General features: G+C 52.9%; 1 protein-coding gene across 1 annotated transcript in view; it reads right to left on the bottom strand.

Annotated features, from left to right (window-relative positions):
• Window positions 1-6,826, bottom strand: part of ANTXR1 (ANTXR cell adhesion molecule 1) — a 197,835-nt gene extending 191,009 nt beyond the window's left edge. The window contains exon 1 of the mRNA XM_055328273.1: window positions 6,567-6,826. Within this exon, the coding sequence (XP_055184248.1) occupies window positions 6,567-6,718 (152 nt within the window). The 5' untranslated portion in view covers window positions 6,719-6,826. The remainder of the gene's footprint in view (window positions 1-6,566) is intronic.
• Between the last annotated feature and the right edge of the window lie 5,309 nt (window positions 6,827-12,135).

The raw sequence follows: 12,135 nt of genomic DNA, 5'->3' as shown, positions 1-12,135 counted from the left end.
CAAATATCCACTTAGTCTTTTGTTGCCGAGCGATCGCTGGGAAAGGCAAAATCCAGTCTCTTGGCCACACATCAAAAATAGACACACATTCTAAATTAGCAGAAAGCAAATCCCATTTGCATTTATGTGACAGCCAAGTCTTGCTAAGGATGCCAGAGTTTGTTTCTGGACCTCTGGGAGCCCGTTAGCACTTGAAGATGATTACAGGTTATCTTAGGAAGGGCGCCTTCCTCCAACACTCCTGGATTCTATTCTCAGCTTGACACTGAGTTTTACCAGGTCTCCCCGGCTAAGGAAACTAGAGGTAATTACCTGGCTGACCCAGACAGAAATACACAACAAAACACTTAACCATTTTTACTTTTATTTTTGACCCAATTTGAAGGCAGTTCTAATACCTATCAGGTAGTCTAACAAGTCCTCTCCAAACCTGGAACCTAACTGGAGAAACATTTAAAACCAACCATAAAACCCATTTCAATACAAAAGAAAAAGAAAGGAAGAAAGAAAGAAAGAAAGAAAGAAAGAAAGAAAGAAAGAAAGAAGAAAGAGAGAAAGAGAGAAAGAGAGAAAGGAAAGAAAGAAGATTGCAGCCCCTGAGAAACTTTTTTTTTAATGATGCCTTTTAGAATTATTATTGTAGCATTTTCAAAATACCTTGTAATGGCTCTTTGTTTCCTTATTCCGAGCTCATTTTGCGTTCTCATTTCCCGAAGCCCTCTTCCTACGTATTCCTGCAAACTGCTACCCCTGTGAATTCCAACGCACGTACAGGGTCCGATTTCCTTTTTCCATCAGGTACAATCTGAGCAAATGAACACGTATGGGCCCTGGCAGCGCGTCGTCCTCAGGTGTCCCGCATGCACGCTGGAGGCCCACCCATCAGCTAAGCCCCTGGCTGGAAATCCCCAGGGCTGCGCGGGGTTGGGGTCCCCCCAACTTACAATCAACCCAGGCGGGCCTTAGAGCGGAGCAGGAGCTCCTCAACTAAGTGATGTTGTGATGCTTTATGTACCGTCATTTACTGAAACCCTGACGCAGGCCTTTTCATGCGTGGAACCCACCCAGCCCGTCTAGGGGGCCTCTCCCGTGGCCAGCAGCCCCCCAACCCGGGGCTGAACCCGCCTTCCGGCGACAATGCCAGCGCTCGCCTCGGGACTGAGCAGGGTGGTCCTCGGGCACATGTGAGGATGCGCAAGAGTCCGGACACCTCGCTCCTGACTCTAAAGGTCTCTTTTCTAGCTGGTAGTTGATGGGAACCCAGGGGCGTTTTCTCCGGAAAACGATGCTGCACCTGGTGGCCATGTCCCCAGGCCCGGGTCACAGGACTGTGCTGGGCCCCTGGCCCTGGACAGTGAGGCCCAGCCCTGGCCCTACACACCGACCCCACTAGGGAGTCATCTGGTTGTGGTGCCAGCGTGGGGCCGTGGGTGGGGACGGCATGGGGTGCCCTTGAGTGGGGAGAAGGGAAGGCAAAGGTGGGCACCGGCGGACAGGATGGAGCAGCAGGAGGAGCTGGGGAAGGAGCACGCGCCGGGCCTGCGGGGGGGGGGGTCCCACGACGGCAGGGTAGATCTGGGTCACAGGCTGTGGCACTGGAAGGTCCTACCGAGGGGGCTCTGCAGTGCTTACTGCCCCCCCCCACTGCCACCGACAGTGACCTCCGTCTGAAGTCCGGGGCCCGCACGGCCGCAGCCAGCCCTTCCCGAGGCCTGCGACGGAGAGTCCGCTTCTCCCACTCCCGTAACCAATCGTTCTTATAAAACAGACCAACAGGATCCGTAAGGGTGTCGTGGGGAGGACCCTGGGAGAGAGGACGGGAGCGCCACCGACGGGAGGCCTTCATCCTTCCTCCCGGAGAAGCCAGCGAGAAGCCAGCGCGCCTGGACACTTCCCTGCTGCGAGCGCCTTGGGAACGCGACCCCGATCCCCGACTGAATCCCAGCGTCTGCCTTTCCTGGCCGCAACCGGAGAAGCATGTTTAGGTGAACACGGAATTCCGTCGGTCGAAACAGCCCGGTGGCTAGTGCGGCCCGGCGGGTACTGCGGAAGTCGGGGGTCACCACCAGGCCCTGCGCCCCGCTCAGAGGACGCGACGGGCCATCAGATGTATAATGTGGGTCCTCTCCGGGCCACATGCATCCGGCTAACACCTGGAATGAGCTGAGTTCTAATGTCATGGAAAAGAAGAGAGCCATCACCGGGAAAGAGGAGTTGAGGGCCGGGACAGAAAGGTCCCCTGTACAGGGGCTTCAGCCTGCAGCTTGTCCCGCCGGGCAGGGCAAAGTATCTCGGATGCCTGAGGTGAGTCCGCGCTCCTTCCCCCTCTACTCGCTGAGCCTGGGTGCTGGGCAGCACCCTCGGAGAAGGTTCTTGCTAGGGTCACCGTGTCTTCAGGGACCCCCCGGGGCCTCTAGGCAATTGCTGCGTTGTAGCCCATCCCGGGCTCTGAGTTGGACAATCCCATAAATCAGCCGGGGGCCGAGATCGCAAGCTAGGAGCACGCACCCCATCGAGTACCAGCAATTGTTTCATCCAGCGAACACTCTCCTTCCTCAGCCACAGGACAACCGAAAGCCGCCAGAGGAGCGCATCTAAGCCTACAGGTAGGAGCCTGCACAAGGGCCGCATTCTCTCCTTCCTGGAGCATTTCGGGGTCCCCCTAATGTCCTGCACCGTATCCTATGATGCATTTGGAAATTTATTCTGGGATTAGATAGTGAAGAAGCAGCAGCCTCTACAATCGTATGCTGGGAGCCCAGCACGCTGGTTAGACAACCTCCTTACACTTGAAACAACTTTTTTTAAAAGCTCAAAGTGACTTATTTTCGTTGAATATAAAAAGTAGCATATGCTCATCATAGAAAATTTGAAAGTTCAGAAAAACACCCCAAAAAAGAAATTAAAAATCTTATCTTCTAGACAGAAATACAATTGCCTGTTCGGTAAATCCAGAAATACACGTGCGTCCTTAGCTTTTTTACAAAAGTAGAATCGTAATGCACGTAACATCGGTGACTATTTTCGCCCAAGGGTACATGACGAGCATGCACAGCAAGCATGTCAATACTACGCCGTATCACGCCTCACTTAATAAATTGTTAGATATTTAGGTAACTTTCAGCCGTATTATTATAAACATAGAGTCAACATGGAACAACATAGAGTCACTTGTTTGAGACCATCTTGGATTTTTCCTTTTGGATGGAAAAGTAGAGCTCTTTTTTTCTTTTTTTTCTTAAAAAAAAAAAAAAAAAAGCCTTTGATACATGTTGCCAAATCACCTTCTTGTCTGCACCATCCAATGCAGTAGCCCCATGTGGCTGTCTCAACTAAAATTAATTAAAAAGAAACAATATAACAAGTTCACTTCCTTATTCACAGTAGCCACAGGTCAAGGTGCTCAATAGCTACCTATGGCTAGTAGACACACCTGGCCCGGGCAGGTAGAGAACATCTCCATTATCACAGAAAGTTCCATTGGACAGCCTAGAAAGACTACACAGATTCATATTTTCCTTAGTAAGATATGAAAGCGCCTTCCTCCCACAAGTTGGCCAATATCAAACATGGTAATTTTTTAAAAAAATCTTTGCCAACTTAATAAAAATTACATCTTGTTCAATTTTTTCATTTCTTGACTAGGGAAATTGAAATTTTTTTGCCTGTTTACTGATTTTCATGTATCTTTTGTGAAATATTTATGTACCATACCTGTTTTCAACTGGGGTCATCTTTTTAAAACTGCTTTTTCTATATTAAGACCAATCTTTAAGGAGCAATCGATGTCACAAAGTTGTGGTTAACTTTTCATTATCTTTTATCTCTGGCATTTTTTTCACTTATGGAAATGGAAAATTTGAGTCTGTTTAACTATCTTCATAGTTTTCTTTATTGCTTCTGTCCTGTTTTGAAAGCTCTAAGCCTAAGATTACAGTAATAGCCATTTAAATTTTCTTCCGGTTGTTTCATCCTTTCATTGTAAACATTTAAATTTTCAGTCCTTCTGGAATTTATTTTGGTGTGTGGTGTAAGACATAAACCTAATCTTTTTTCTTTTCCCATGTTACCATTTGTCAAAGAATCTTTTTTTTTTTTCTTTAAGTAGGCTCCATGCCCAGCATGAAGGCCCCGAGATGAAGACCTTGAACTAAGATCATGGGTTGGACATTTAACTGAGTCACCCCAGGCGCCCCAACATTTTTTAAAATAAGAAATGAATTCCCCACTGATTTGACCTTCCACTAAATGCTCTCATATTCCTGGATTTCCTTCTTGATGTTCTATTCTGCCTATCTGTTCTTTGGCCTTTCCCATCCTGTTTGTAATAATTTGCTTTATGGTACATTTTAATATTTGCAAGCCTCAGTATGTCTTCATTATATTTTTTCCTAAAACTGTTTTTACCAGGTTTTTGTTCCCTAAGATAAACTTAGAATCGTTTTGTTAAATTCCTCTCACCACCAAAACAAATTCTTGCAGAACTCTGATTTAAAAGTTTAATTCAATTCAAATTAATTTGGGGAGAACTTGATTTTTCTCTACTGTATATGGAAGCACTCCATTCAGGGCCCTAGGGGTTCTGTCTTTTTTTCTTTTTTTTTTTTTTCAAGTCTTCCTGTATGTCCTGCAGAAATGGCTTTTTAGGGGAGGGGAAAAAAAAAAAAAAGAAAAAGAAAGGTGCAGCACCATGGGCACCTCTGCCTTTTCAGACACAGCCTCTGAATCTGTGAGCTGTTGCTCCCAGCCACTAGAAGCAACAAAAGAAATTCCATTTTTTCGGTGCTGGAGTTTATTTTCAGTGTCCACCTTCTCATAAATCTCCAAGAAGGAGACCTCGCTTTTCATCCAAAGAATCTGGAGTTCAAAACAGCCCTTACGGAAAACTCAAACTCCAGGGGCGACTGCAAAGCACATTTGGTGTCTCCGGGCCAGCTTATTTTGCAGGACTCTTTTTCCAGCTCGCAAATACTTTCCAGTCTGTGAAATGCATCTCCCGCCCCTGCTGGAGCGCGGCCTCGGGGGCACCGGGAGCCCCGGCAGGGCAGTGGGGCGCGGGTCCCCCCGGGGCCGGGGCTCAGCAGAGGGCAGGGGCTTCGGCGGCCACAGGGGCTGCGCCAGGCCTGGGGGCGGGGGTCCCGGGGCGCGGTCCTCCCCGGAGCCCACCCACCCGCGCAATTGCCCCGGGGGGGGGGGATGCTGCCCCGCCCGGCCCGCGCCCCGTGTGCCCCCGCGCTGCGCCCGAGGAACAAAGGCCGCACCCCGGCGCAGGCGGAGCGGGTGCTCGGGAGGGTTTTTGTGTCGCCAGCCGCCCTGCAGCCGCGCCGGGCCCGCGCCCCGGGTCTCCACGAGCAGATGCGGCAGGGCCCGCGGCATCCTCACGCCCCCCCCCCCCCCGGGCTCCCCGGTCCCACAAAGCCAGGCGGAGACGCGCCCCCCGACGGCCCCGCGGGCTCGCGAGCGGACGGCGGGGGCGCCCCCGGAACCTCGGACCTCCCACCCCGGGCACCTGCGGCCCAAGCCCCGCGGCAGCATCCCCAGCCCAGGCTGCAGGGCGCGCGGCACTTACTTGTCCAGGATGAGCTACAGGTCAAAACCCCCCAACAGGCTGGACCCCCTTGGCCACCCCAAGCCCCGCGGCAGCATCCCCCAGCCCAGGCTGCAGCGGTCCCCGGCCCCCAGCACCTCCGGCCCCCCCATCCCCCGTGCGGCAGCATCCTCGAGCCGGGGCTGCAGCGACCCCCGAGCCCCTCCCTCCCCGGTCTCCTGAGCTCCCCCGGTCCCCCCGACCCTCGGCCCCCCCGGGCCCCCTGCGGCAGCATACCCGAGCCCAGGCTGCAGCGGCCGCCGAGGCTTCCCGGCCCCCCAGCACCCCGAGCCCCTCAGCCCCCCGCGGCAGCATCCCCGAGCCCAGGCTGCAGGGACCCCCCAGTCCCCCCGGCCCCCCATCGCCCCCGCGGCAGCATCCCCGAGCCGGGGCTGCAGCGACCCCCGAGCCCCCAGCCCCCGCGGCATCCTCCCCGGGCCGGGGCTGCAGCGGCCCCCGAGTCCCCCAGTCCCCCGAGGTCCCCCAGTCCCCCGAGCCCCCCCAGTCCCCCGAGCCCCCTAGTCCCCCCCAGCCCCCGCGGCATCCTCCCCCGGCCCAGGCTGCAACGGCCCCCGAGCTCCCCCAGTCTCCCGAGCTCCCCCAGTCCCCCGAGCCCCCTAGTCCCCCCCAGCCCCCGCGGCATCCTCCCCGGGCCGGGGCTGCAGCGGCCCCCGAGCTCCCCCAGTCCCCCGAGCCCCCCCAGTCCCCCGAGCCCTCCCAGTCCTCCGAGCCCCCCCAGTCCCCCGAGCCCCCTAGTCCCCCCTCAGCCCCCCGCGGCATCCTCCCCGGGCCGGGACTGCAGCGGCCCCCGAGCCCCCCCAGTCCCCCGAGCCCTCCCCAGTCCCCCGAGCCCCCCCAGTCCCCCGAGCCCCCCCAGTCCCCCCAGCCCCCGCGGCATCCTCCCCGGGCCGGGCTGCAGCGCCCCCGCCCCCCCCGCCCCCCAGCATCCCCCGGCCGGGCCGCCGCGCGCCGCACTCACTTGTCCAGGATGAAGTAGAGGTCGAACCCGCCGTAGCAGGCAGCGCCCGCGTCCTCCCGGCGCCCCCCGTGCGCGGCGCAGAGCAGCGCCAGGGCGGCCCAGCCGAGAGCCTGGAGGCCGCGGCCCAGGACCGTCCGCCGCGCCGTGGCCATGACCTGGGCCCGTCAGGGACGCGCCATCCGCCGCGCTCCCCGGAAGCACAGTGGGCAGGCCGCGGGCCCCGGCACCTCCGCCACCTCCGCCGCCTCCGCCGCCTCCGCCGCCGCCGCCGCCGCGCTGCTCCCGGCGCCGACCCGCGCGCCTTTGTCCCGGCGCTTAAGTACCGCGGGGGGGGGGGGGCTGCGGGCCGCGCGGTCGGGCTGCTCCGTCGGGCTGCTCGGCCTCCGCTCCCTCCCCGCCCCCTCCCCTTTCCGACTCCTGTTGGGGGGAGCGGGCGGGGGCAGGGAAGCAAGCTCAGAGGGTGCCCCCTCGTGGCCGCTCCCGCCCCTCCCTGCCCCGCGTCTCCTCCCCGCGCCGCCCCTCGCTCCCCGCCCTCCCCGGGGCGCTGCCGGCAGCCTCTGACGCGCGACCGCCTCCTCCAGGGAGCCCACCTGGGGCGGAGGGCTTTGCAGACAGGCCTCCGTGCAAATGAATCAGATGAATTATGACCTGACCCACCCACCCCACCCCCCAGCGACCTTACTGTCCTATCAGCACAGAACAGGCGCTGGGGGCCAGGCCTGTGGCTGGGAATAGCCTGGAGGGTCCCCAGGCAAAGACTGCTCCGGGCCTGGGACAGCCGGGCCTTCCGATGGTCCCCATCTCCAGACTTTACAGATTCCGGGACAGGTTCCTCTTTTCAGCCTGTGATTTTTGAGGTTTTGTTTTGTTTGTTGTTGTTGTTGTTGTTGTTGTTTTCCCCCACCGTATCTTTGACTTAGGACAAAGGGACCGAACAACTCGCAAGAGCCTGGACCTTCCAGATCATTCAGGGACTGGCAGGGCAGGCCAGTGGGCGCCTTCTGAAGCAGGGATCCTCTGCAGAGTGGATCCAGGTGGGAGCTCAGCTGAGCTTCACAGATCTTCCACCCGCCCGCGGCCCCCAGGGAGGCTTCGGGCTCCGTTTCCCAGCATTGTTTCCCCCCCCCCGCCCCCCCACACGTCTTCCCCTCCATCTGTGATGCTCTAAGGCACTTGGTCCATGGTGTGACCATCGGTGGCAGTCCCCCCACCCCCAAGGTGTACCACGGAATCCTAGTGTCTTCACCAAGCAACAGTGTTGTTCCCAAATACGTTTTGGGGATTCATAAAGCGTTGCACTGGCCTGCCTCAAAAACGATCCTCAATGTCCCTTCTTTCCCGGTGCTAACACACCCCCACACAGTGGATAAGACCGATCTGTGGGCAGTCGGTGAGGTATTGCAGAAACGATGACGCGTGACTTCTGAGGCAAGGTCGCAGAAGATGGTGTGGCTCCCTTCTGGCTCTCTTGGATAACTTGCCCTGGGGAGCCCTTTGCCTGGTCCAAAGGTCACCCGAGCAGCTCTAGGAGGGCATCCATGTGGCAAGAAGCCGAGCTGCCCTGCCGATAGGCAGCAACAATTTGCCAGCCACGGGAGTGACCCACTTTGAAAGTGGACCCTCCGGCCCCAAGTTGACAGATGACTGCAGCCCTGGTCAACATCTTGACTACAGCCTTGTGAGAGTCCTCAAGCCAGGAACACTCGACTAAGCCAAGCCCAGATACTTAAGCGCTAGAAATCAGGAGCTAATTCTAATTGGGTGTGTGTGTGTGTGTGTGTGTGTGTGTGTGTGCGCGTGTGTGTGTGTGAGACTTGTTATTCCATAATAGATAACTAGTAGATGCCCACTATCACTTCAAAGCGTTGAGAATTTCTTTAAAAAAACATTTAACTGTTTTCCAGGCTTACCTGACCTTGAACCTGTTCTTTTCAAACAATACCTATTGACACCTACACCTTGGGAATAACCGCCCTCAAGTAAAAATAACAGGGAGGAGATGAAAACACTCTAAACTGTGCAGCTCTTGCTTTTCCGTATCTCTGAAGTAGAACAAAGATATTCAGAGTCAATAACAGGAGTAGAAGAAGCTCTTAGTGTAATGGCCGTGTGATGGCTCAGCAAGTCTGCAAGAGGAGACGTTTTTGAGTTTCTTTGAACTGGCGGCATTTTCCTCCGGTTGTTGGGGCATAGCAGCCCTGTAATTAGGGAAATGGGAGAGGAGGATCAGTCACTTGACGCTGGAGGAGGACCTGGGAAGGAGAGTCCTCGCTGGGTTCCTGCTAGCATTTCCCAGGTTACTGTCACAGCGAAGAGATACCTAAGCAACTCCTCTGCCTCTCAAACTCAAGTCAGTGAAAAGAATGATACAAATTGTGATGTTGGGGCTATGGGTAAAAATTTCAGGAGTTGGAAAACTGCAAGGGCACGGGAGGGTTTGAACGGTAACCTGGAAGCCAAGGTAAGGGAAAGTTCCTCGGAGGAAGAAGCGGTCAAAAGTGTCACGTGTTGTGCGAGTCAAGAGCGAAGGCCCCAGGAAAACCCCACCAATCTCACGCGAGTCGCTTGTGTCACCAAGGAGATTCCAGTGAGGTGGTGCTGGCGGATGTTGGGCTGCACTGGGTTACTAGGGAGGGGAAATTTCTTTTTCAAGAAGAGAGAGGGATAAGGGGGTAACTTGACAATGTTTGAATGTTTTACATTCGATAAAGGCGGATCCCACAATACTTAAGGACACCAGGAGTTCCAAATGTCCTGCCTTCTAAAAGATTGGAGACTTGGTCTTACTAGACTCATCATCTTAACGGTTTAGTCTTGCACAACCGTTGTAACTGAATTTTCCAGGTCTCCCTCTTTGAGACAGAGGTTGTTAGGTATGACCTGCCTCCAGTGATTCGCTGTCCTGTCCTTGCTCTCCGCCTCCAATATGGGACTGAGCCCCTCCGGTCAAACTGCCAAAGAAAAAATTTCCTGTCTTGATAACATTGCTGTTTAACCTTCAAGAGTCTCAGTGGGCACCTAACTATTTGTCTGGGTTCTTGACAAAAGTTCTGGAAACTGTTCCAGATAATACAGACCACCCAAGAAAACTTGGGAATTTTTTTCCTTAGAAATTTTTGTCCACAATAGGGACAGAATATGGACAGATCTGACACCCTCTACCAAATTTTGGGTCAACCAAGTAGGTCCAGTGTTTGCCAAGTTTTTATAGGTCCCACTGGTCCTTGGACTTTGGTGGCAGCCCATAACTTCTAAGGCAAAACATCAGTAAAAATAGTCTCTTTTCCTTGTCAGGAGATTTCCTTCATGCTTGTCCTCCATAGGACTACCATTTGCAAAAGGTCAAAGCAGCCTTCCCAGAAGGAATTTATCATTCAGAATAACAAAGTTTCTAAAGAATCTGAATGGTTGGGTAATGGCTTTCGGTCAAAAGAAAAGCAAAGGTACTAGTAATCACTTTAAAGCCCAAGGGCAAAATCATAGTCTAGAGCAAAGACCTTGATGACATCCCTTAGGCCAGGCTATTCAGCTCAGAAACCTCAGCTCAGATACAGTCAAAGCTTTATTGAATCCGGTATTCCATTAATAACCCTACCGAAAGCCCAGCCCAGACTAACTTGAAAATCAATTTAATCCACTGATTCAATTTAGGTCAATTCCACACACATCCTGAAATCCTGTTAACAGCCACCCAAATGCATACATTGAGCTTATTAAACACAGCTGTAACCCAACTCTGATCAATTCAGAACCCTGAAAAAAAAATAAAAATAAAAGAGCTAATTTCATATATTAGGTAATGTCAGCCCGGGGACAGATCCTGTTTAATCTGGTTCACAGTGCAGCTCCGGTAAACCTGCAGATCATCATAATCCTTCCTAAATCACACCCAATCCCAGCACAAGATTTAATCACCAATCCACTCTTGGTCCCGTCCAGCTAGAGTCTAACCAAAGCTCAAAGCCTAGCACAGCAAGGTCGGCAAGGGAGACGCATTCCTACAAGGTCTCAACCAAGAGAATAATCCATAATTCACGCCAGCATATCCTAAAAAGAATCTGTCCTAGATCCTCATAAGGACCCAAAAACTTCATTTCACCTAGATCAGAGACCAGGCCAATGCAACCCAGCACCCAGAGGAGGGATCAAATGGACCAGTATAGTCCAGGGTCTTGACAAGCCCAGAGCTTACAACTGCCCAGTGGAAGACTGTATCGGACACCTTGAGGTCAGCAAAAAACTAAACACAAGACCCAATAGAGCTCTTTTCTGCCCAGTTCTGCTCAACCCTGGCAGAGTTAAGCAGATTCAAGATCAGGGTCTTATTCAGAGACGCCAGATCAATTTATAACTGAAGGTACCTGACGAAGTTGTACCTAGATCTGTCAAGCCTTTGACACTTTTGCTATGTGTCCAAGTCCCAAGCCGGAGAAACCCGTGGTTCTCAAAGTGTGTGAACACGTGTATGGATAAGAAGATTTGGAAGGGGTACCGTGAAGTGGGGGCAAGGAGGTTTACTCACTCCGTAATAATCAATGGAGCTTTTTCAAGATACACGTATCGGTAAAATATCCCAAATAGATGACGGGGTTTCAGGGACAATGTGGTCTCGGACACACACAGTGGCCAATTTCTTTTCCCTCTTGCCTCACACACTCACTTCTGATTTATTGTAGAACTAATGGTAATTCCCATAAACTGAGTATTAGTCAAGACAGGACATGAATTAATAGTGCAATTGCACACCAGGCTATGTGGAGCAGAGCAAGCTCTCCCATCACTGCCTGGGTGACATCACTAACAAGTTACATGACTTGTCCACAACACAGCTTCCCACCTGCAAAATGGGGTTATAAGTATTGCCTCCTTTGTTGAATTGTGTGGTTTCTTCTTTTCAGATTTTATTTATTTACTCATGAGAGACACACACACAGAGAGAGAGAGAGGCAGAGACACAGGCCGGGGGAGAAGCAGGCTCGATGCGGGGACCCCGATGTGGGACTCGATCCTGAGACTCCAGGATCCTGCCCTGAGCCAAAGGCAGTTCCTCAACCACTGAGCCCCCCAGGCGTCCCAGAGTCGTATGGTTGAGATGACGTATGTCATGTGTAGCCCTCAGGAAACACACAATAAATGTTGGCTTTTATTGCTATTGTGGGATTCTGGGACATTGCATGTGAATTTCTTCTAGAGATGAGAAGAATAGATTTAGAAGAACCACTTTCAGGGTATTTGATTTTTCTAACACCGGTGAAACAGAGCTGTTTCTGTACCATAGGCATTCGCACTGTCAACTCTGAAAAATGCAACGGTGAAGATTCTAGTTCATCTAGGAACTACTGGGAATTTAAGATTTCCTAGGATACATGCAGAAAACAAACAGAAAACATACTTTGGAGCTATCAAAAAATTATTGGCAGCAATGCTGTTTCTGCTAGCCAAGAATGCTAGATAGCTAGACTCTAAAGAAATGTCTGAGAAAATGGTTATAGTCAGTGATGCTTTTTTTTTTCTGAGGCTGGTTTTTAAATCTAATGTTATAATAATTGAAGCTTCTTTCTGATACTGG

Source organism: Nyctereutes procyonoides, unplaced genomic scaffold (assembly GCF_905146905.1).
Source record: "Nyctereutes procyonoides isolate TBG_1078 unplaced genomic scaffold, NYPRO_anot_genome, whole genome shotgun sequence".
NCBI lineage: Eukaryota > Metazoa > Chordata > Mammalia > Carnivora > Canidae > Nyctereutes > Nyctereutes procyonoides.
This window is presented reverse-complemented; position numbering and strand designations above follow the sequence as displayed.